General features: G+C 46.7%; 1 protein-coding gene across 1 annotated transcript in view; it reads right to left on the bottom strand.

Moving 5' to 3' along the window:
* Positions 1-26343, bottom strand: part of CELSR3 (cadherin EGF LAG seven-pass G-type receptor 3) — a 263963-nt gene that overhangs the window by 96155 nt on the left and 141465 nt on the right. Inside the window, exon 3 of the mRNA XM_073591845.1 lies at positions 21628-21850. Within this exon, the coding sequence (XP_073447946.1) occupies positions 21628-21850 (223 nt within the window). The remainder of the gene's footprint in view (positions 1-21627; positions 21851-26343) is intronic.

The following is a 26343-nucleotide window of genomic DNA, read 5'->3' as shown; positions in this document are numbered from 1 at the left end:
GGGCTATTGTTTGGTAACAATTGGATATACGTTAATTAGGCCACCACAAGCAACATTACATCATCCGGTGAGTACTGTAAACGTTATACAAGGAAAATGATATAGCGTTGAGGGAATATGTTGTGCTTTCCTTGTAAAACTCCCCTAAATACCGTCTGCACCCAATCTGAGCACATAGCGTATTACCAGAACAAGTTCAGTAGAACAACCCTTAATGAATTGGGGGTCATACACATGTGGGGAAACGTAAAAGCTTAGAGGCTAGGTGGTAGCTCACCCTCTTTTCGTTATGTCATAGCTGTCATAGCATGGCTCCTGCTAACTCCTAAAAAAATTGAAGTACACCCGTGTTGTTCCTTCCATTGGATGTTCCACTGCAGTATTCACCCTCTGGAGCTCCACCAACATCTCATAAACTCATGAACCCCACCTCTGCCTCCATGTGATGGCACTGGAGCCTCGTGATTGGCTGTTCAGGCACCCAGCACTACGTTGTGGGAGGAACACCAATCATATGTTATCCCATACCTGAAGATACCGGGTAGTTTACAAGGATTCTGCTGCAAACAGGCCAGTGGGAAGGTGGGGTAGCGGGGAATGTTCCACTGCAGCCTTCAACCTCTGGAGCTCCATTAAAATCTCTTGAATTTTACAGAATGTTAATGACCCTCCCTCCACCTCAATGTGACAGTACTGGAGCCTCGTGTTTGGTTGTTTTGGCACCCAGCACTACATCATGGGAGGAACATGAGTCACATGTTATCCCAAAATCGGAGGTGCCGGGTAGTTTACAAGGCTCCTTGCAGGCAAACAGGGAAGTGGGGAAGTGCAGTGAAGGTATCCGCAGTACAGGGGATAGCTAACCTGTATCATGTATGGTAAAGTGACAGGTTCTCTTGAAAGCTTACTGTACCTACCCCCATGAATAATAAGAGGTACCCCGTCCCCACCATTCCATTTATCTTCTAGGCCTATTCTGTGTAAGCTCCATGTCACACAGGGTTAGGGAGCTGCTCCCCTCTCTCACATGACAGTGTTGGTGTGTTGAGATCTGCCACTCACGCATCCAGGGTGAAGGTAGTGGAAGTAACTTCCTCCCCCATATGCAGAAGCACATGGTATTTGCCAAAGGGCTCCTGTAGACAAACGTAAAGGGGGAAGAATGGGCATTGTGGCTTAGTGTCGCTAAGAAGAGAATCAGGGAAGCAAGGGAGCTACTACGAGAACCTAACCACTGTGTAAGCTCCTTGTTACACAGGGTAAAAGAGCTCCTCCCCTCTCTTGCATGACATTCTCGGAGCGTTGAGACTGGCTGCTCATGGGCCGAGCACTACATCATGGGAGAAAGATTTGGAGGTTACTCCACTCCCCTCCCCCACCCAGAAACATGGTGTTTCCAGAAGGACTCCTGAAGAAAAAAGAAGAAGGGCGTCTTAATGTCGATAAGGATAGCATCAGAGGAGCAAGGGGGTCATCAAGAGAACCAAACCACTGAGTTAGCTCCTTGTTACACAGGAAATAAAGAGCTTCTCCCCTCTATCGATTGAAAGTCTTGGGGTGTTGAGACTGACCCTTCGTGGCAGAAAGAGGTTGAGGCTACTTCCTCACCTATACCTAGAAGCATTGTATTTCCCAAAGGGCTCCTGAAACCAAAAGGAGAAGGGCGTCTTAGTGTCAATAAGGAGAGCATCAGAGGAGCCATAGGGCTATCCAAAAAACCTAACCACCGTGTAAGCTCCTTGTTACACAGGGTTAAAGAGCTTCTCCCCTCTCTTACATGACAGCCTCGGGATGTTGTGACCGATCATTCATGGGCCGAGCACTACATCCTGGCAGAAGGAGGTCGAGGTTACTTCCTCACCCATAGCTAGAAGCATGGTTTTTCCCAAAGGGCTCCTGGAGACAAATGTAGAAGGGCAGCTTAGTGTCCATAACAAGAGCATCAGAGGAGCAAGGGGGCTATTGGGAGAACCTAACCACGGTGTAAGCTCCATGTTACACAGGGTTTAAGATCTGCTCAAATCTCTTGCATGACAGTCTCAGGGTCTTGACCATTTATGGGCCGAGCACTACATCCTGGCAGAAAGAGGTGGAGGTTACTTTGTCACCCATACCTGGAGGCATGGTATTTCCCAAAGAGCTCCTGAAGACAAATGGAGAGGGGTGACTTAGTGTCACCAAAAACAGCTTCAGAGGAGCAAGGGGGCTATAAACAGAACCTAGCACATTGCCCAGAATTAGCAAAATTACTGATTCTCTTTAAATAAAACAGCACAGGCTACCAGACAAACCAGTACAAATATTACACAAGAGGAGATGAGGACCTCGCTCAAATAAGCTGACGATCTAAGAGGAGGAGTTCAGAAAATCAGCAATGTAGCCACCTAGCAGCTTCAGAAACGTAACCAACAATGTTTAGATGAGCTCTGAACAGTAAAAGTAAAAAAATATATAGCAATTTAAACTCCTATAAGCACCTAAGTTTTTCCTTGAAACAGAACACCTTGATTTTTTAATTACACTGGTGGTAAATGTTTAGTTTAAATGAAAAAAGTACTTATCAGAGCTCCCCTTTAGCCAACAAGAGATTGAGGAACCAGAATTCCCAGTATCCCCTGCAAGCCGGCAGGCCATGGTAGGCTCAGCTTGCTACAGGCAATTTCAGAGATTAGTCAGTAAGAAATTGACAAGGAATGAATGATTTTTTTTTTCCTTTAACCCGGAAGGTTCTGACCATTTATTTTCATGCTGAAGAGAGTCATTTCTCTGCCTCGTATCATCTGCTCAAGTGGATGTTTTAATGGCCTCCGCTAAGAGGGTCAAATGGCTCCAGACTGTTATTACAAGAGAGAAATGTCTACGCTGAACATGTAAATGTTCACTTTGTCCTCTTAATAAGCTGCCCTTGTAGATTTCACAGGTTCCAACAATCCCTTCAGCTTGTCAAGGGCAATCAGACTTTAAAGATGTTTCCTGATCAGACATAAAAGTTCTGCGATTAAAAAGAACCTTTAAACAAAGTGAAGGCCCCCTCCTTGCTGATAATTACCTTCCCTGGACTCTGTAAATCTGCATGAGATAGCATGTGACCTAGCCCAATCCTTCCCCAAGGAGTTTCTACTTTTGCACGTACCAAAATTTGTGAGCACAGGAACAATGCTTATATATGAGATAGCTGGACATCAAATCCATGCCAAAACCACGGGCACTAATATGAAGTTGTCGCCATCCCTATGTGGAACTGACAGCTTACTCTCTTCCAAGAAGACTTTCTACAAGGTTGTAGAGTGTGTCTGGGAGAATGTGTGCCCATTTAGTCAACAGAACGCTTCAGAAAATTCCAGAGACACTATTTTTTGCTGCGCGTCCAGCAAGCTATTGCAGGCAGAGAATGTACCTTAATTAGGGGTGGGGCATTCATTAAAATAGCACCAACAGTTTACGCAGCACTTTACACTATAAAAGGGAGACAATAAAGATACAATACAACAAAATATAAAAGGATTAAAAGGGCCCTGTGCAGAAGAGCTTACAATCTAACAGGGTGGGGCAGGTGGTACAAAAGGTTGTAACTAGGGATGCACCGAATGTGTTTTTGGTGCTGAAACCGATACCGAAAATAAATCTTCCTTGATCACGAAAATTGATACCGAAACAGCACCGAAACCGAAAGTGACTGCTTTTAAAAAATATTTTTATACAGGAGATGGTCAGAGACTGGGGACATGGTACAGGAGATGGTCAGAGACTGCAGACATGATACAGGAGATGGTCAGAGACTGCAGACATGATACAGGAGATGGTCAGAGACTGCAGACACATGGTACAGGAGATGGTCAGAGACTGGGGACATGGTACAGGAGATGGTCAGAGACTGGGGGCATGGAGATTGTCAGTGATTGCAGACACATTACAGGAGATGGTCAGAGACTGGGGACATGGTACAGGAGATGGTCAGAGACTGCAGACACATTACAGGAGATGGTCAGAGACTGCAGACATGGTACAGGAGATGGTCAGAGACTGCAGACATGGTACAGGAGATGGCTAGAGACTGAGGACATGGTACAGGAGATGGTCAGAGACTGCAGACATGGTACAGGAGATGGCTAGAGACTGAGGACATGGTACAGGAGATGGTCAGAGACTGTGGACATGGTACAGGAGATGGTCAGAGGCTGTTGACATGGCACAGGAGATGGTCAGAGGCTGTGGACATGGCACAGGAGATGGTCAGAGACTGTGGACATGGCACAGGAGATGGTCAGAGACTGTGGACATGGCACAGGAGATGGTCAGAGACTGGGGACATGGTACAGGAGATGGTTAGAGACTGGGGACATGATACAGGAGATTGTCAGGGATTGCAGACACATTACAGGAGATGGTCAGAGACTGGGGACATGGTACAGGAGATGGTCAGAGACTGCAGATATGATACAGGAGATGGTCAGAGACTGCAGACACATTACAGCAGATGGTCAGAGACTGGGGACATGGTACAGGAGATGGTCAGAGACTGAGGACATGGTACAAGAGAGTCAGAGACTGTGGACATGGTACAGGAGATGGTCAGAGACTGGGGACATGGTACAGGAGATGGTCAGAGACTGGGGACATGGTACAGGAGATGGTCAGAGACTGGGGACATGGTACAGGAGATGGTCAGAGACTGGGGACATGGTACAGAAGATGGTCAGAGACTGGGGACATGGTCAGAGAGTCAAAGACTGCGGACATGATACAAGAGATCAATGCAGTCTCACCAGTGCCCGTCAGATGCAGCCAGCCAGTGTCCCCAGTAGTGTAGCCAGTGTCCCCAGTAGTGCAGCCAGTGTCCCCAGCAGTGCAGCCAGTGTCCCCATTGCAGCGTAGCCAGTGTCCCCATTGCAGCATAGCCAGTGTCCCCATTGCAGCGTAGCCAGTGTCCCCAGTAGTGCAGCCAGTGTCCCCAGTAGTGCAGCCAGTGTCCCCAGTAGTGCAGCCAGTGTCCCCAGTAGTGTAGCCAGTGTCCCCACTGCAGCGTAGCCAGTGTCCCCAGTAGTGCAGCCAGTGTCCCCAGTAGTGCAGCCAGTGTCCACAGTAGTGCAGCCAGTGTCCCCAGTAGTGTAGCCAGTGTCCCCATTGCAGCTTAGCCAGTGTCCCCAGTAGTGTAGCTAGTGCAGCCAGTGAAGGGAGAGGAGAGCCGCCGCCTGTTTGATTACAGCGCCGGGAACATCACAGCTTTCATTTCAATAGCTGTGTGTTCCCAGCTGCGCGCCGTGACATACAGCCCCTCCCCCTTGTCCAGGGAACTTTGATAGACAGATCACCCGTCCCAGGATTGGACAGGTGATCTGTCTATCAAGGTGCCCGGACAAGGGGGAGGGGCTGTATGTGACGGCGTGCAGCGGGGAACACACAGCTATTGAAATGAAGGCTGTGATGTTCCCGGCGCTGTAATCAAACAGGCGGCGACAGGGGCTCTACCCCCCTTCATCAATATAGGAAGCCCCCCTGATAGGCGCCCTATTTTCGGCGCCAGTATCGGCAAAAATACTCTTTCGGCTTTTTTTCGTGTTTTTAGCCGAAAGGGCCATTTTCGGCCAAAATTTCGGTGCATCCCTAGTTGTAACTGTGGGGAATGAGCTGATGGAAGTGGTAAAAGATTAGTTGGAGGCGTGATAGGCATCCCTGAAGAGATGAGTTTTCAGGGATCGCCTGAAGGCAGAAAGAGTAGGAGATAGGCGGACAGGTGGAGGTAGAGAGTTCCAGAGGATGGGAGAGGCTCTGGAGAAATCCTGGAGACGAGCATGGGAGGAGGAGACGAGAGAGCTTGAGCGTAGGAGGTCTTGAGAGGAGCGGAGAGGATGGTTTGGGTGATATTTGGAGACAAGATTGGTGATGTAAGTCGGGGCAGAGTTGTGAATGGCTTTGTATGCTGTACTTAGTATTTTGAATTTAATTCGCTGGGCGATGGGAAGCCAGTGGAGGGATTGGCGGAGAGGGGTAGCAGACACTAAACGGTTGGTAAGTCTGGCAGCATTCATGATAGACTGAAGAGGGGAGGAGCCTATGGAGAGGCAGGCCAATGAGAAGGGAGTTGCAATAGTCAAGGCGAGAGATAACAAGGGAGTGAATGAGGAGCTTGGTGGTTTCATTTGTTAAAAAGGGGTGTATTTTAGGTTACCTTTTGTACCACCTGCCCCACCCTATTAGATTGTAAGCTCTTCTGAGCAGGACCCTTTTAATCCTCTTGTATTTTATTGTATTGCAACTGAATTGTCTCTCTTTTATATTGTAAATGATGTATCATTTACAAACATAAATGATCCATTAAAAATGATTAATGAAACAAACTGAATTATAATCGTCTCTCCAACACACAGATATTTCCATGACTCCATGACTAAGCCCCATGGGCAGGGCGAAACACGTCAGTAGGCATGGCCCAGACAGCAGATAAGGGCTTACTGGAGCCTTGAGCGGTATTTCGTAGACTGATCGGAAGAGACGGAGAAAATTCAGCCATGGCTGATCAACTTGTCATGCCGCGTACACGCGATCGGACTTTACGGCATACTTGGTCCGGCGTACCGGATTTCGTCTGACAATTCGATCGTGTGTGGGCTCCAGCGGACTTTGTTTTCTCAAAAGTTTGACGGACTTAGATTTGAAACATGTTTCAAATCTATCCGACGGACTCGAGTCCGGTCGAAAAGTCCGCTCGTCTGTATGCTAGTCCGACGGACAAAAACCGACGCTAGGGCAGCTATTGGCTACTGGCTCTGAACTTCCTTGTTTTAGTCCGGTCGTACGTCATCACGTACGAATCCGTCTGACTTTGGTGGATCGTGTGTAGGCAAGTCCGTTCATTCGGAAAGTCCGTCGTAAAGTCCGTCGAAAAGTCCGCAAGGGCAAAGTATGCTGTAAAGTCCGCTCGTGTGTACGCGGCATTAGAGTTCGAATCAATTGACAGCTTAATAAATCGATTTATTGGAGGGCAATTGGTTTGAGATTTTTATTCAATTTAATCAGTTTAGTTGCACTGAATGGCTGATTGTATGATCGTATTGATACGTGTGTGGCCAACATTACGGACATATACAGTGCCTTGAAAAAGTATTCATACCCCTTGAATTTTTCCACAATTTGTCATGTTACAACCAAAAACGTAAATGTATTTTATTGGGCTTTCATGTGATAGACCAACACAAAGTGGCACATAATTGTGAAGTGGAAGGAAAATGATAAATGGTTTTCCAAATTTTTTTTACAAATAAATATCTGAAAAGCGTGGCGCGCGTTTGTATTTAGTCCCCTTTACTCTGATACTCATAATGGAAATATCTGTTTCAACTAAGTCTGTTGGTCTGTAAGGCAAAAACCTTTACAGGTAACCTGCAGAGAGTAGAAGTGCCCGCTGGGACTTGTGGTTCCTTGACGTGGGGGGGGGGGGGGGGGGGGGGAGCACAGGTGATCCTTAAACAAGTGGAGTGACCCCCGTTTTATTACAAAGGGCCTTCCTTTCCATATATAGTGTTACATTTTTCCACCGTGGCGAAGCAGCGGGCAGCTGTTATTAAACGTGACCTCTTTAGGGCATGAGATTAAATTTTTGCGGGCTCAGAGGCTCATAAAAAAAGATCCCCATAGATGAACAAATCTAATAAAATGTGACAAAACCAATAAAAGACGGAACGGACTAATTACTGCGTCTGCAGTGTTGAAGCGGTGCCTAATATACATCTGGAGTATGCTACATTCATTATCCATAAAAGAGAGACAGAGATAATTAGCTCCTGTTCTGATAAGACGGGAGGCATTTTCCGTCTGTCTTTGTCGGCTGTGGGTCTGATATAATGCAGGCAGAAGTGAACTTGGCCAGGAGATACATTCTCTCTTCTTATTAACTCCATCGCCTCCTGCAAAGATTTCCCCGTTCCCAAGCCGAGCAATACTCAGATTTCAGCCTGTCCATCCATCGCCGGGTTCATCTACCCAGAGACCACAACAATGACATCAATTCTGCACCAACTTGTTTTTGATTGGTTCGGAATTTTCAAAGCTGAACTCCAGGGGCAATGTGTATGTAGGCGCGGTGCAGCGCGGTGCGGCGGTAATAACACTCGCAGTCCAAGTGCTATGAAAGAACTTGTATTAACCACTTGACCTTGGAAAGATTTACCCCCCCCCCCCCCCCCCTTTCATGACCAGGCCATTTTTTGCAACGTGGCACTGCGCTACTTTAAAGAGGAAGTGCAATCTGCTCACATAATTTGTAATAAAAACATCTTTGCCATTCTGAAGCTTCCCTCCAACCACTTTGCAGATTATTTTATATACAGTGGGGACGGAAAGTATTCAGACCCCCTTCAATTTTTCACTCTTTGTTATATTGCAGCCATTTGCTAAAATCATTTAAGTTCATTTTTTTTCCTCATTAATGTACACACAGCACCCCATATTGACAGAAAAACACAGAATTGTTGACATTTTTTGCAGATTTATTAAAAAAGAAAAATATCACATGGTCCTAAGTATTCAGACCCTTTGCTGTGACACTCATATATTTAACTCAGGTGCTGTCCATTTCTTCTGATCATCCTTGAGATGTCAACAATTCTGTGTTTTTCTGGCAATATGGGGTGCTGTGTGTACAATATGGGGTGCTGTGTGTACATTAATGAGGAAAAAAAATGAACTTAAATGATTTTAGCAAAGGGCTGCAATATAACAAAGAGTGAAAAATGTAAGGGGGTCTGAATACTTTCCGTCCCCACTGTATATTGGCTGATTTACGCAACCGTTATATGGGATATATTGATGGAATTTTTATATATATATATATTTTTTATACTTGTAATGGCGGCAATCAGTGACTTATAGCAGGTCTGCGATGTTGCGGTGGACAATCAGACACTAACTGACACTTTGCGAGAACCAGTGACACTAATACAGTGATCAGTGCTAAAAATATGCACTGTAACCGTACTAATGCACTGGCTGGGAAGGGGTTAAACATCCAGGTCGCAGAGGATCTGTGTGGCGGGACGGGAAGACAATTACAAAGTGATGCACTATGTCTGTGTCCCTCCCTCCAGCAGCTCAAAGCAAGTTTCTCACCCTCTCCCTCCCGCCAGCTTTCAACTGCTGGAGGGAGAGACACAGTGCATCGTCCTGTAATTGTCCTCCTGCCCAACTGCACCGATCCCCCTCCCTATGCTGCCTACATCTGATTACACCCTGTGTGCCCAGGCCCCCCCTCGTCCCCCGCAGCGCTGCTGGCTTCCCTCTCCCGCTGGCTGCTGCAGGCACACAGGCAGACAGAGAGTGGGGAAAGGGGCTAGTAAATATGTCATTTACCAGCCCCTTATTTTTTTCTGAAATGGACATAGTGAGTCCTTGTGTCCTTGATAACTGAACATAGTAAACTGTGCGTACAGTGCTCTGAAAATAGTTTTCATACCTCTTTACATTTTCCACATTTTGTCATGTTACAACCAAAAACGTAAATTCATTTTTTGTGGATTTTATGTGATAGACCAACACAAAGTGGCACATAATTGTGAAGTGGAAGGAAAAAGGCAGCATTTCTCATTTCCTGCTTTCAAACTCCTGCGAGGAGGAAGTGGCGGGCGTGACTTACCAGTGTTGTGTGTGTCCATTGATGCGCACAGCCCGGCTCTGCAGCGCGTGCTAACAGATGCCTCCTTAGCACCTGGCTTGCGAAGGAGGCACCTGGAGGAGGAAGAAACTAACAAAACCAGGGGGGAACTTCCAAGAGATGAGGTAAGCAACCTTTCTATGCAATACCGTTTGCAAAGAGCGGGTAAGTAGAACCTCTTTTTTATTTTAAGAAAATAAAGAAACACGGCATTTATTATCACTTTACCCGCTTGTCGATCGCCTCACTTACACAGCAGCAAAGCGGCCTCTCTGCGCTGGATCATGTATCTGAAATGTGATCCAGCACTTCCGGATAGGTGGTGCGCACGCGCTGTGATTAGTCACAGCACAAGCTGATCAGTGGGTGCCGGCCAATGACTGACTGCCGGCACCTGCCGATCGGCTCTGTTATTCAGGAAAGGGAGCTCTGTGTTGTAAACAACACAGAGCTCCGAATACTGACAGGCAATCTTGCTGTTGTCCGACACACGGTCGGACTTTTCAACCGGACTGGTCCCACGGACGGCGACGGACCAAATCCGGCGAACAATCCGATCGTGTGTGGGCTCCACCGGACCTTTAGCGGACTTTTCCAGTCGCAAATCTGACGGACTTTAGATTTGGAACATGCTTCAAATCTTTATGTCGAAACTCCGCCGGACCCCGAAATCCGCTCGTCTGTATGCTAGTCAGACGGACAAAAACCCACACTAGGGCAGCTATTGGCTACTGGCTATCAACTTCCTTATTTTAGTCTGATCGTACGTCATCGCGTACGAATCCGTCGGACTTTTGTGTGATCGTATGTAGTTAAGTCAGTTCGTTAGAAAATCCGCCGCAAGTCCGCCAAAAGTCAGTCGAAAGTCTGTCGGACGGGCTGTCGGACTTTTGTAGCCGAAAAGTCTGACTGTGTGTACGCGGCATTAGGCACAAATTTAACCCCTAATCACCCCTAGCTGTTAACCCCGTCCCGGCCAGCATCATTAGTACAGTGACAGTGTGTATTATTAGCACTGATCACTGTATTAGAGTCACTATTGATGTCACTGGCAGTTAGTCAGTTCCCCCTAGCCAGCATTAGCTAGTGTCAGATTTCTCGCCACACTATCACAGTCCCACTACAAGTCACTGGTAGCCGCTATTACTAGTATAAAAAAAAAATAATAATAATAATTCCAGTATCTATACCAGACGCTATAACTTTTGCGCAAACCAAATAATATACACTTACTGGGATTTTTATTTTCACCAAAGGACATGTAGCCGAATACATTTTGGCCTCAATTTGTGAAGCAATTAGATTTTATTGGATATGTTTTATAGCAGAGAATAAAAAAGATTGTTTTTTTATTTCAAAATTTTTGTGTTTGTTTTTTGTTTATATCATAAAAAATAAAAAATAAAAACCCAGTGGTGATTAACCGCTTGCCGACCAGTTCACGACGATATACGTCGGCACAATGGGCAGCACAGTGGTGTAGTGGATAGCACTCTCACCTAGCAGTAAGAAGGGTCGCTGGTTTGAATCCCAACCAGGACACTACCTGCCTGGAGTTTGCATGTTCTCCCTGTGCCTGCGTGGGTTTCCTCCGGGTACTCCGGTTTCCTCCCACACTCCAAAGACATGCTGGTAGGTTAATTGGCTTCTGTCCAAAATTGGCCCTAATATATGAATGTGAGTTTGGGGACCTTGGATTGTGGAATCTTTGAGGGTAGGGATCGTGAGTGTGCGATGTATGTGTGGAGCGATGCGTAAAATTGACGGCGCTATATGGGTACCTTAAATAAAAATAGGGATAATTGTAGACACGCACACTCACTCAGGTTGAACTGGATGGACTGGTGTCTTTATTCAACCTTACTAACTATGTAACTATGTAACTATGTAACAATGGCACGGCTGCGCAAATAGCCGTATAGGCACGTCCCCTTTAAGAAGCGGCACTGTGGGCGTGCGCACGCCAGCTGCGTGCTCCGTGCCCGCGGGTCCTGCGAACTCGATGTTCGCCGGTGTCCCACGATTGTGACATGGAGTGGCAGAACAGGGAGATGCCTATGTAAACAAGGCTTTTCCCCGTTCTGCCTAGTGACATGACAGAGATCTACTACTGCTCCCTGTCATCGGGAGCAATGATCGCTGTCATGTCCTAGGTAGCCCATCCCCCCCACAGTTAGAATCACTCCCTAGTACACACTTAACCCCTTGATCGCCCTCTAGTGTTTAACCCCTTCCCTGCCAGTGTTATTTATACAGTAATCAGTGCATTTTTATAGCACTGATCGCTGTATAAATGACAATGGTCCCAAAATAGTGTCAAAATTGTCCAATGTGTCCGCCATAATGTCGCAGTCCCGATAAAAAAATCGCAGATCGCCGCCATTACTAATAAAAAAATAATAATAATAAAAATGCCATAAATCTATCCCCTATTTTGTGGACGCTATAACTTTTGCGCAAACCAATCAATATACACTTAATGCAATTTTCTTTTACCAAAAATATGTAGAAGAATACATATCGGCCTAAACTGAGGGAAACATTTGTTTTTTTTATATATTTTTGGGGGATATTTATTATAGCAAAAAGTTAAAAATATTGCTTTTTTTTTTTTTGTCGCTCTTTTTATTTGTTTATAGCACAAAAAATAAAAACCGCAGAGGTGATCAAATAACACCAAAAGAAAGCTCTATTTGTGGGGGAAAAAAAGGACATCAATTTTGTTTGGGTGCAACGTCAAAAGTTTGTAGAATTCACCTTCGTAACATCTCTAAAATTCGCCCCTTTTTAACAAATGAAACCTCCAAGCTCCTCATTCACTCCCTCGTTATCTCTCACCTTGACTATTGCAACTCCCTTCTCATTGGTCTCCCTCTCCATAGGCCCCTCCCCTCTTCTGTCTATCATGAATGCTGCTGCCAGACTTATCCACCTTACCAAACGCTCAGTGTCTGCCAACCCTCTACTTCAATCCCTACACTGGCTCCCAATCACCCAGCGAATTCAATTCAAAATATTAACCACAACATACAAAGCCATTCACAACTCTGCCCCGAGCTACATCACCAATCTTGTCTCCAAATATCACCCAAATCCTCCTCTCCGCTCTTCTCAAGACCTCCTACTCTCAAGCTCTCTCATCTCCTCCTCCCATGCTCGTCTCCAGGATTTCTCCAGAGCCTCTACCATCCTCTGGAACTCGCTACCTCCACCTGTCCGGCTATCCCCTACTCTTGCTACCTTCAGACGATCCCTGAAAACTCATCTCTTCAGGAAAGCCTATAACGACTCCAACTAATCTCCTACCACTTCCATCAGCTCATTCCCCACAGTTACAACCTTTTGTACCACCTGCCCCACCCTATTAGATTGTAAGCTCTTCTGAGCAGGGCCCTCTTAATCCTCTTGTATTGTATTGTATTATAACTGTATTGTCTCCCTTTTATATTGTAAAGTGCTGCGTAAACTGTTGGTGCTATATAAATCCTGTATAAAAAATAATAATAACGTTGCGCGACCGCGCAATTGTCAGTTAAAGCGACGCAATGCCGTATCGCAAAAAGTGCTCTGGTCAGGAAGGGGGTAAATTCTTCCGGGGCTGAAGTGGTTAAATACCACCAAAAAAAAAAGCTCTATTTGTGTGAAAAAATTATTTAAATGTCATTTGGGTACAGTGTTGCATGACCGCGCAATTGCCAGTTAAAGAAGCGCAGTGCCAACTAGCAAAAAAAAATAAAAAATGGCCTTGTCATGAAGGGGGTAAAATTTTCAGAAGGAAAAGTGGGTTAGAGTTAGAAAAGACCTTCTACTCCGCTACACATCGCACGGTGTGTGCCTGTATATTATTGTATATTGATGACATCAGATAGTATGGTACAAATATATACAATATTGAATTTCCAGGAAGAGCAAGAAGAAACCTGAGGACACAAGCAACCCAGGAGTGACAAATTCAGGTCTTAATTGGTGGGATTCGGCGGAGTATAATGGGTGACTGTAGTGAGATTACAGTAACGATCTGTACACAATCCCTCCCGTGGTTGATTAAATCCAGACCCAGAGTGTGAATGTTATCTGTGATGACCCGTCAGCTCTCCAAACCCCTGGAAAGCCCTTTCCAGAGAGCGGATCAATATGTAGCCGTATGAATGAATCATCGTTCTAACGATGTTCGGATGAATCAATCAAGGAACAGTAAAAGCGAGCCGATGACTGAAGGATGCAATTAAAATGATTTACAAACAGTTACTGGCATGGGGACACGATGAATATTTTAATACATACGGGTTAAGTAAGGAAGCAGATGTCAGGCCGATAAACTCGAAAGGCTGCCGCCCCCCTCATCATTGAGCCTGCCAATAGGACTATGGTGCATTATCCTCAATATAGAAAACCTACACAGGCTCTTCACATACACTATAGTGTCAAAAGTATTGGGACGCCTGCCTTTACACGCACATGAACTTTAATGGCATCCCAGTCTTAGTCCGTAGGGTTCAATATTGAGTTGGCCCACCCTTTGCAGCTTTAACAGCTTCAACTCTTCTGGGAAGGCCGTCCACAAGGTTTAGGAGTGTGTCTATGGGAATGTTTGATTATTCTTCCAGAAGAGCATTTGTTAGATCAGGCACTAATGTTGGATGAGAAGGCCTGGCTCGCAGTCTCCGCTCTTATATTATCTCATAGCAGTGGCGGCCCATCCATCAGGGGTGCCCGGGCGCTGCCCCCTCTCTCCACTCCACCCCCTTGTATACAAGAGCCTCTAATAGGCTTCAAAATCGGGTGGGCTCGGGTCGCAGAGGAAGCGCTCCAATCCCACCTAGGGAAGCACATTTGTGAGGTCAGGCACTGATGTTGGACTAGAAGGCCTGGCTGTCAGTCTGCGCTCTAATTCATCCCAAAGGTGTTTTATCAGGTTGAGGTGCAGGCCAGTCAAGTTCCTCCACCCCAAACTCGCTCATCCATGTCTTTATGGGCCTTGCTTTGTGCACTGGTGCGCAGTCATGTTGGAACAGGAAGGGGTCATCCTCAAACTGTTCCCACAAAGTTGGGAGCATGAAATTGTCCAAAATGTCTTGGTATGCTGACGCTTAAGAGTTCCCTTCACTGGAACTAAGGGGCCAAACCCAACCCCTGAAAAACAACACCACACCATAATCCCCCCTCCACCAAATGGTTTGGACCAGTGCACAAAGCAAAGTCCATAAAGACATGGATGAGCGAGTTTGGGGTGGAGGAACTTGACTGGCCTGCACAGAGTCCTGACCTCAACACAATAGAACACCTTTGGGATGAATTAGAGCGGGGACAGCGAGCCACGCCTTCCCGTCCAACATCAGTGCCTGACCTCACAAATGCGCTTCTGGAAGAATGGTCAAACATTCCCATAGACACACTCCTAAACCTTGTGGACAACCTTCCTAGAAGAGTTGAAGCTGTTATAGCTGCAAAGGGTGGGCCAACTCAATATTGAACCCTACGGATGAAGACTGGGATGCCATTGAAGTTCATGTGCGTGTGTAAAGCAGGGGGTCTCAAACTGGCGGCCCTCCAGCTGTTGCAAAACTACAAGGGGAATCAAGTGATTTTCTTTCCTTCCACCCGTGGTTGCAGGGAAGAAAATCGCATCAGCTATGGCCTATCTTATAGGTTAAGCAGGAACTGGCCGAGATTGGAACCGTGTGTGGGCAGGCTGAATGTACCAAGTTGATCAATCGATCAACTTGGGTACAACCAGCCTGCCGGATTCACTTGCGATTATCGCTAGCGGCTGCTATAGCTGCTAGCAATACTCACTGTCTTCTCGCAGTCGGCATCCAGGGCTGACCACTCAAATGTGATTTCTGCATGAGCGATTACATGCAAGTGGGTGCGATTAGGTGTGAGAAACGGCACCTGCTGGGGTTCTTGCACTTAATCACAGGCAGGGTGCATTCGCAAGTCTGAGTGCCCCCCAAAGCGACCCATACACTGTTAGAATTTGGGTAGAATAAAAGAAATTGGCTGAAATTCTCACAGTGGGTAACCCTTTGTCCTTGTTGAAGGAGCCAGGCTAAAAACTGTTGGCTGAAATGTGGCTGCAGACAATCGGCAGCAGGCACTCTTCCAAGTGTTCTGACAGTCGGCATTAGCAGCTATCAGAGTACAATAGCCCAGAGGAGGAGATTTGTCCATCCACAGTGACCAGGGATCCTCAAACTACGGCCCTCCAGCTGTTGCGGAACTACACATCCCATAAGGCATTGTAAAACTCTGACATTCACACACATGACTAGGCATGATGGGAATTGTAGTTCCTGAACAACTGGAGGGCCATAGTTTGAAGACCCCTGGATCCACACCATTCAGCAAAAGAAATATATTGTTGTAAGGCCAGGTAAAAGCAAAACTAAAGGCAAAAAGATTTTTTTTTTTTTTTTGGATAGCGTAAGGGAGTGTTCAAACCCTTGTAAGGTTTATTTTTTTTGCCCATCTGTGTCACACTGGGGAGATTTTCCTTCACTTCCTGTCCCATAGCGACTACATGAAGGGAAGAGAAATTCCTCCAAAGTGAGAGAATCCCTGGTTGTCACCAGAACTAGTGTCCCCCATTGGAAGATTTCCCCTCTATTCCTGTTGTGGGGACAACCCAACATTTGGGATTTTCTTTCACTTTCGGTGATGATGGTAAACAGGACCAATAGAGATGGTGAATCTCCCTATTGGGGACACAGACAGGCAAAACATGTGTTCTAATCCCTCTCCACCCTATCCAGAGCACAAGAAAATAAAATTTTCCTGTAATTATAATTTAAGGGTAAAAGCCAAAAGCGGACTCTGTATGTAAACAAGAACAAGAAGCCGGGGAAATGATGCCGGTGTTCAGCCGAGAAAGTTCCCCCCCCGGGGGATAAGGACTCCTCTGTACTGCGCAGGCGCAGCGCTTGCGCAGTACGAGCCGCCGAAAATAGCCAAAGCTGAACAGCTGAGAGTCAGCCGTACACGGCGCCTGTAACATGGCCCCTCGCGGGCTCACCAGGCTTCGCTCGCCTCGTTTTGGGCTCGTTTGGGCACGGCCTCGTTTCGCTCGGCATAGTTTTATTCAAACTCGCCAACTTGGATGGTGGGGCTTGAACCTGGACTCAGTGCGCAGGCGCCGTGTAGAGCTGACGATCAGCTGTTCAAGTTCGGAGACTTTCGGCGGCTCCGTAGTCATTTGTACGGCGCATGCGCCGTACAGGGGGGTCCTTATCCGCCGGGGGAACTTTCTCAGCAAGACACCAGCATGGGACTCCACGGGTGTCGTATCGTTGGAGTATAGATGAGTACTACGGCCTTTAGTTCCACTTTAAAGTGGATCTAAAGGCTCAAGGCTTTTGCATTCTATGCATGAAAGTAAAAAACCTTCTATGTGCAGCAGCCCCCCCAATGCTTACCTAAGCCCAATCCGAATCCAGTGATGTGCACGAGAGCCTTTTCTCTCCTCATTGGCTGAGACAGCAGCAGGAGCCATTAGCTCCCACTGCTGTCAATCACAGCCAGTGAGCCAATGAGAAGCGACGGGGCAGGGCTGAGCCATGGCTCTCTGTGTGAATAGACACGTAGAGCAGCGGCTTGGGTGCGAGCCTGCTCAGGTGCCCCCATAGAAAGCTGTTTGCTCTGGGGGGCACTTGGCAGGAGAGAGGAGGCCAGGAGCTTCGGCAGGGACCCAAGAAGAAGAGGATCTGGGCTGCTCTGTGTAATGGTAAGTATAACATGGTTGTTATTTTTTTTTAAACTTGCCTTTAATATCACTTTAAAGTAGAAGTTCATTTGTCTGCACTTCTCTTGTGGATCACAGGAGTGCAGTTCGTTCTGCACTCCTGTGACCTGTTTTCAGCAGATAGCGGGCTGAAGCTTGCTGTTGGCTGAAGTCACAGAGCCGGTCCAGGCTCGGGAAAGATAGCGACAATGTGGTTGGGATCCGCCCACATGCCTGAACTGGCACCCAGCTCAGCTACTCAGTTAGCCACTGAGAGGCCAAGCCGGCCGCTCTCACCCCCTCCACAGCCCAGCGTTCCAGTGAGCTCTGGAGGGGCAGAGCAGAGAGCAGTGACTGGCAGTCACCAGCTCTCTGCTTAGGGAGAACTGAGCGATCGGTGGTGTTTAATCGCTCGGTTCTCTGCCTTAGAGGCGGCGGGGGACAGATGCAGCATCCACCCAGGTAAGTATGATTGTACAATTTTAAAAAATCCCATGCTTCTCTTTTAAAGCTGCACTCCAGACCTAGCATACAGATACAGTACACATATGGTAACTGTTTATCCAACCAAACGATTTATATTTCTGGTAATCCAGTCCTGAAATTTACACTCAGCACAGTCCACATTGAGAGCAATAATTCTAGCACAAGACCTCCTCTAACTCTAAACAGGTAACCTGTAAAAATTTTAAAGCCTCGCCTATGGAGATTTTTAAGTACCGTAGTTTGTCGCCATTCCACGAGGGTGCGCAATTTTAAGGTTGAATATAATCGCCATAACATCTTTAATTCATTCAAGTGTATTTTTTCCTAAAAACAATTGCGTTTGAAAGACCGCTACAGTGTGACATAAAATATTGCAACAACCGCCATTTTATTCTGTAGGGTCTCTGCTAAATAAATAAATAAATATATATATAAAATGTTTGGGGGTTCTAAGTCACTTTCTAGTAAAAAAAAAAATACAGATTTTAATTTGTAAGCAACAGATGTCAGAAAAAAGGCTGGGTCAGCAAGTGGTTAATTTCTGTCTTTTATATCGGAGTATGCTTGAAGCCGAAGGGTCTTCTTTTAGCAGCTTTAATAATCAGAATCTTAATTATTATAATATGATTATAGAACCTCTTCAGAAAGTTCATCTTTTACGTCCCTTGATTTTCGCAGCGGTCACGGCGTTTACGACTTTAAACTGAACAGATCAGCAACGTTTAAAGGAAATGTCTTTTTTTTTCCCAGTGAAAACCATTAAGGCCTGCAGTTGAACAGGGAGCAGCTACTTAGCAAAATGACTGCGGCAGATTCATTACTCATTGCCTTGGATGAGGTAATTCCCCTCCTGACAGATGGAGAAGCCAGGCGCGGGTCTCTGATTGGCGGGTGCAACCGCTCTCTGTGACATCATCACAATCTGATCAATTCTAATTTAATGAATAAAGAGCTCATTCGGGTGCGAAGGAGGGGCAGGGAGAAGAGATGAGTACAGGCAAAGTGAACTCACCAGGGGGGAGGACTGGGGTGATATAAAGCATAGAGCCTGCAGCTTGTGGAACTACAGAAATCAGCATGCCCTACCAGCAATAGATGGGGTACCATCTATCTGCTTTTAGGTTAATGGGTAAGTTGCAGTTTTGTTTGAATGAAGATACGCCAGGAAAATCAACAAAAATTAGCCTGGAAGAGCAAACAATGGACTTGGTAACCAGCTAGGAGGATTTCCATTACTGGTTCTTCTCTATAACGGACATGGGCTCTCAGAGACAGTGGGAACATGGGCTCTCAGAGACAGTGGGGACATGGGCCCTCAGAGACAGTGGGGACATGGGCCCTCAGAGACAGTGGGAACATGGGCCCTCAGAGAAAGTGGGAACATGGTCCCTCAGAGACAGTGGGGACATGGGCCCTCAGAGACAGTGGGGACATGGGCCCTCAGAGATAGTGAGGACATGGGCCCTCAGAGACCGTGGGGACATGGGCCCTCAGAGACAGTGGGGACATGGGCCCTCAGAGACCGTGGGGACATGGGCCCTCGGAGACAGTGGGGACATGGGCCCTCAGAGACAGTGAGGACATGGGCCCTCAGAGACAGTGGGGACATGGGCCCTCAGAGACAGGGGGGACATGGGCTCTCAGAGACAGTGGGGACATGGGCCCTCAAAGACAGTGGGGACATGGTAACCAGCTAGGAGGATTTCCATTACTGGTTCTTCTCTATAACAGACATGGGCTCTCAGAGACAGTGGGAACATGGGCCCTCAGAGACAGTGGGGAAATGGGCCCTCAGAGACAGCGGGGACAAGGGCCCTCAGAGACCGTGGGGACATGGGCCCTCAGAGACCGTGGGGACATGGGCCCTCAGAGACAGTGGGGACATGGGCCCTCAGAGACAGTGGGGACATGGGCCCTCAGAGACAGTGAGGACATGGGCTCTCAGAGACTGTGGGGACATGGGCCCTCTGAGACTGTGGGGACATGGGCCCTCAGAGACAGTGGGGACATGGGCCCTCAGAGACAGTGGGGACATGGGCCCTCAGAGACAGTGGGGACATGGGCCCTCAGAGACAGTGGGGACATGGGCCCTCAGAGACAGTGGGGACATGGGCCCTCAGAGACAGTGGGGACATGGGCTCTCAGAGACAGTGGGGACATGGGCCCTCAGAGACAGTGAGGACATGGGCTCTCAGAGACAGTGGGAACATGGGCCCTCTGAGACTGTGGGGACATGGGCTCTCAGAGACAGTGGGGACATGGGCTCTCAGAGACAGTGGGGACATGGGCCCTCAGAGACAGTGGGGACATGGGCCCTTAGAGACAGTGGGGACATGGGCCCTCAGAGACAGTGGGGGCATGGGCTCTCAGAGACAGTGGGGACATGGGCCCTCAGAGACAGTGGGGACATGGGCTCTCAGAGACTGTGGAAACATGGGCCCTCGGAGACTAAGGGAACATGGGCCCTCAGAGACAGTGGGAACATGGGCCCTCAGAGACAGTGGGGACATGGGCCCTGATCCTCTGCTTTTTGGGTCCCCCGCCGGCGGTCCTGGCTCCTCCCCCCTGCTAAATGCCACCAATAGCAAGCCTCTTGCTCCCGAGCCACGCTACTGTGAATGGACATCGTCCATTCACACACAAAGCGCGGCTGGTCCCCACCACACCCCTCTCTCTTAATTGGCTCACTGGCTTTGACTGACAGCAGCAGGAGCCAATGGCTCCCGCTGCCGTATGAGCCAATGAGGAGAGAGAGACCTTCTGCTCTCAGGCACATCACTGGATTGAGAGGGGGCACTGGTATGTATAAGGGGGAGTTGGGGGGAAGCTGAACCGAGAGGGTTTTTTACCTTAATGCATAGAATGCATTAAGGTAAAAAACCTTCTGCCTTTAGAACCACTTTAAGACTAAAATGCCCTCCACTCTTCTGGGAAGGCTTTTCTCAAGAATTTGGAGTATGTCCATGGGAATTTGTACCCATCCAGCCAAAAGAGTATTCATGAAGTCAGGTAGTGATGATGGCTTGCCACGGCTGTTCCAATATATTTCAAAAGGTCTCCAGTAGGGTTGAGGCTTTGTGTAGGTCCCCCGAATTTCTCCCAAAACAAATTGGTCAAACCATGTCTTTATGGAGCCGACACGGGGGGGGTACAGTCATGGTGGAACAGAAAAGCATCTTCCCCAAACCGCTACCAAAAATCTGGAATAGCACAATTGCCTACAATGTCTTTGTACGTTTTAGTATTGACAGTGCCCTTCCCTGGAACACCTTAACTCAACAATATGGATGAGTGTCCACGTACTTTGGGCCATATAGTAGGTGTGATGGTCAGGCTTCATAAACTCTTGGCCATATACTGTAAGAAGGAAAGGAAAGGAAAGGAAAGGAAAGGAAAGGAAAGGAAAGGAAAGGAAAGGAAAGGAAAGGAAAGGAAAGGAAAGGAAAGAAGGCAAGAGGGAAAGGAAGTAAAAGAAAAGAAAAAAGAAAAGGAAAAGAAAAGAAAAGAAAAGAGAAAAGAAAAGAAAAAAGAAAAGGAAGGAAAGAATGCAAGGGAGAGGAGAGGAAAGGAAAGGAAAGGAAAAGAAAGGAAAGGAAAAAAAAGGAAGAAAAGGAAAAAAAAAAGAAAGAGATAGAAAGGAAATCCTTATCAACCCATAAGAGACAGAAGTGAATGAATAAGTATCTAAGACCTCAGTAGTAAGTCAGTCACCCTGCACACCAGCACAGACCTCCTCATTATCACATGGACATTGGGGACAGACGGTGGCACTTACGTTAGTGACAGACTCATGTGAAATCTCTGCCGCAGACCTCGGAACATGACAAACGACTTCGGAGGGAAGGAACGCGTGGACAGCTCGCAGTATGGCTTTTCGAAGCTTCCAGATGGACACTGACAGGTGAAGCCCCCTTCCGCCAGATTGGTGCAAGTCCCCCCATTCCTGCAGACCCCGGGCACACACCGTCCTGAGCCGCTGTCCACTTCACAGTTGTCACCTGCGGGGCGAGACAAAATGTTTACATCACTGCTCGTCCATGCAAGAAGCGTTAAAGAGTATGTCACAGCAAAATAAAAAAAATATATATTATCAATAGAATTAGTATTGATAATTATTATTATCAATATAATTATTATTATTTAAAAAAAAATGCAGTACATCTCCACAATACATGCACATGCCTCCACGTTTAATCCCTTTAAAAAAAATAATATGGCATCTCCGGCCATGTTTCATGTGACACCCATATTAGGGGGTGTCCATAGACCCCCCACACCACCACAAAACACTCCTTCTTACAGAATATAGGGGTTCTTCTCCCCACCAGCGTCTATCAAATTTGCAATTGGCACGGTTTTGTGTGGCTTCGATGGCAAAACCACGTTACTCATTCATAAGAATCCAGAAATAAAAAAACTACAAGTCCCATCTGCCACCATGGCAGAGGGACTGTAGTTTTGAGTGGAGCGCTTGTAATCCAATGACATTTCTTTTGGCTCCATAATTGAAAGTCTGACCTGGAGGACGAGTCTGCAGGAGAAAAAGCATTGCACCCTCGATCACGGCTGTAATGCTTTGCAGACTAAAGTGCAAAAAAATAAATAAAAAATTAATTAATTGATTAATTTACAGTTTTGCTTTTTGAAAATGTGTGCAATAATTTTTTTTTGCAAAAGGTGGAATTCTCAATAAGGCCTGGTTCACACCTATGCATTTTTTAGTGCGTTTTCAGTTTTGCAGAAACACACTACAGTCCATTTAACATGGTTTCCTATGGATGTAGTTCACATCTGTGCATTTTATGGAAAGGACCAGGGACTTTTTTTTTCCTGGTTTTTGGTTCCATAGACTTCAATGGTTTAAAGAGGTCTATTGAAAAAAAAAACGCAAGATGCAATATGCAAACTGCAACCTGCACAAGTATGAATCAGGCCTTAAAGACCCTGCAAGTATAGTGATCTGACAACACACAGCATTTTTGTGGTCAAGTTGTGTCAGCCCTCCCAGTTTACGTAGATTAAATGCCCCTTTTTACTGCCCCCCCAGAAACCTGGATCAACTGCCCCTTTTTACTGCCCCCCCCCAGACACCTGTATCAACTGCCCCTTTTTACTGCCCCCCTAGACACCTGGATCAACTGCCTCTTTTTACTGTCCCCCCTAGACACCTGGATCAACTGCCCCTTTTTACTGCCCCCCTAGACACCTGGATCAACTGCCCCTTTTTACTGTCCCCCCTAGACACCTGGGTCAACTGCCCCTTTTTACTGCCCCCCTAGACAACTGGATCAACTGCCCCCCTAGACACCTGGATCAACTGCCCCTTTTTACTGCTCCCCTAGACACCTGGATCAACTGCCCCCCTAGACACCTGGATCAACTGCCCCTTTTTACTGCCCCCCTAGACACCTGGATCAACTGCCCCTTTTTACTGCCCCCCTAGACACCTGGATCAACTGCCCCTTTTTACTGCCCCCCTAGACAACTGGAACAACTGCCCCCCTAGACACCTGGATCAACTGCCCCTTTTTACTGCCCCCCTAGACACCTGGATCAACTGCCCCTTTTTACTGCCCCCCTAGACACCTGGATCAACTGCCCATTTTTACTGCCCCCCTAGACACCTGGATCAACTGCCCCTTTTTACTGCCCCCCCCCCTAGACACCGGGAATAACTGCCCCTTTTTACTGCCCCCTCCCGACACTTGGATCAACTGCCCCTTTTTACTGCCCATCTAGACACCTGGATCAGCTGCCCCTTTTTACTGCCCCCCCCCCCCCCCTAGACACCTGTGTAAAAGGATCCTAATAGGGAGCAAATAAGAGAAGCTCATTGTTAGGCTTTGCATTCACATTAATATACTGTAAGAAGATCACATCATACACAAAGTAAACAATTCATACATCACAATATACAATATACTGTATAAAATACTATTTAGTTCTGTAAATTGTTAACGAATAAATGTCCAATACACATCTCTTCTATCTGGAATTTTAAAAACTGACATAAGCCTGGATCATTATTACAACCAGATTGGGTCATGTGTGGGAAGGGTAGCTTGCTCCTTCCATCACAGCCGGGATGAATGGATGACCTTTACTTTCATGGTGGGTGCAGAGCATTCTCAGAGCTGATTAAGTGTGACAGGTCCATGGACAGGAGCCGAGCCGTCAGCAGCAGCTGTCTGATGTTATACAGAGAGAGCCACCTGCAGGACCGCTACACAGCAAACCACGAGTACAGGCTGCCTTTACCATCATGAACTACTTATACTGTTCAGAAACAGTTACAATCTTTCATATAAGAGTCAGATTGCAGTACAATAGTACCGAGATCCAGGATGGGTGTAGATGTTATATTAATGCTGACCTTCAGGCTTCCGTTCAGTCTTGCACAGTTGTATATACTGCTCTCCTGGATTGAAATGGCTTACTCTGATTTCACTGCACACTGTGAGCTTCTCACAATGTGCATTAGAAGCTGCAGCAATTAGATAGAGCCCATTTCATTTCCCTGTTGGAGGACATCCAGCATCATCTAGATCAGGGGTCTCCAAAGAAAGGGCCAGTTTACTGTCCTTCAAACTTCAGAGGGGGGGCCGGACTGTGGCCAGTGGAAGAAGAAAATGTCCTGGTGTCAGTGGGAGTAAACAATGCCCCATTATTTGTAGTAGGGGGAGTAATAGTGCCCCATTATTGGTATGTATTGGAGGAATATTGTCCCATCATTGGTTTCAGTGGGAGGAATAGTGTCCCATCATTGGTATTAGTTGGAGGAATACCACCTCATCATTGGTACCAGTGGGAGGAATACTGCCCCGTCATTGGTGTCAGTGGGAGGAATAGTGCCCCATTATTGGTATCAGTGAGAGGAATAGTGCCCCATTATTGGTATCAGTGAGAGGAATAGTGCCCCATCATTGGTGTCAGTGAGAGGAATAGTGCCCCATTATTGGTATCAGTGAGAGGAATAGTGCCCCATCATTGGTACCAGTGGGAGGCATAGCACCCCATCATGGGTACCAGTGGGAGGCATAGTGCCCTATCATTGGTATCATCATTGGTTTCACTGGTGGAATAGTGATCCATGGGAGTCAGTGGAAGAAATAGTGCCCAATTATTGTCACCAGTGAAAGGAATAGTGCCCCATCATTGGTACCAGTGGGAGGCATAGCGCCCCATCATGGGTACCAGTGGGAGGCATAGTGCCCTATCATTGGTTTCACTGGTGGAATAGTGATCCATGGGAGTCAGTGGAAGAAATAGTGCCCAATTATTGTCACCAGTGGAAGGAATAGTGTTACATCATTGGTTTTACTGGGTGGAATAGTGACTCATCATTGGTATCAGTGCAAGGAATAGTGCCCCATCAACAGTGCCAGTGGGTGCAATAGTGCCTCATCATTGATGTCAGTGGGAGGAATAGTGTGCCATTGTTGGTGTCAGTGGGAGTAATGGTGTCCCATCTTTTGTATCAATGGGAGAAATAGTGACCCAACAATGCTTACAGTGGGGGGAATAATGCCCCAAGGGCCAGAATAAAGCCAGCAAAGGGCCACAGTTTGGAGTACACTGATCTAGAACATTCTCCCCTAGCCTGACTATCCCTCTTCTATTCACTAGATTTTAGTTCTTTCAATCATGGAGGCTCAGCTTTACAGGATGGTCTGCATGTAAATAAAATCTGCCTAGGTATGCCCACTCCTCCAGACTAATAATAAAGCAATTATAGTGATGTCCACCTTAATAGTAAATGCTGTGCACTATGCAACTCAATGCACACAATAATAACACAGTTCTAACAAAATGGAGATAAATCCAAAACATCAATGTGCAATGCTGCATAATATTTGATATACAGTCTTTCTTTTAACTTTTAAAAGTTCTATAACAGTGACAAATGCCTTCTTCCGTCATGATAGAACACCCACACCAATATCAATTTCACAATGTGATTCTATGAATGAAACCCTTGTGTCACCTCTGTGCTCACAGAACTCTCACCTCCACAATCATGTAGTCAAGCATGTAAGTATTAATCCACCAGGGTTTCTCCATACCTTGGATCCTCCAATGCCTCCTGCCCACTAGGGACTACCCTAGTATGATATCTCCAAGCAATATACAGGGTAAGGTACCTTTAAGACTCTTGCATATTCGTGCAGCCATATTTGCCTTGCCCATGTAGGGGGAAAGATACAGAAAGACCTCCCATAGCGCAGTATACTAGTAATAACCACTTTATTGTAATAGGATTGCACTCACACTTTAAAAACTAGCAAAATCGCAACAAAACATATGGATGTACCTGGATGCACTACCGCAATTGTCACCTCCATTCCACGTCTGCCTCCGCTCACAACCTACACGTTACGTCAGGGGAACGTGACTTCATCAGGGAAACCTTTTAAGTAATATGTCAAACACAGGGTAGTGGAATTCGATCAATGGTTAACCTCTTCTCACTCACCCCAGCTTCTCTTTAAAC

This window comes from Aquarana catesbeiana, linkage group LG07 (genome assembly GCF_042186555.1).
Source record: "Aquarana catesbeiana isolate 2022-GZ linkage group LG07, ASM4218655v1, whole genome shotgun sequence".
Lineage (NCBI taxonomy): Eukaryota > Metazoa > Chordata > Amphibia > Anura > Ranidae > Aquarana > Aquarana catesbeiana.
The sequence above is the reverse complement of the archived record's forward strand: the minus strand, read 5'-3'. Positions and strand labels throughout refer to the sequence as shown.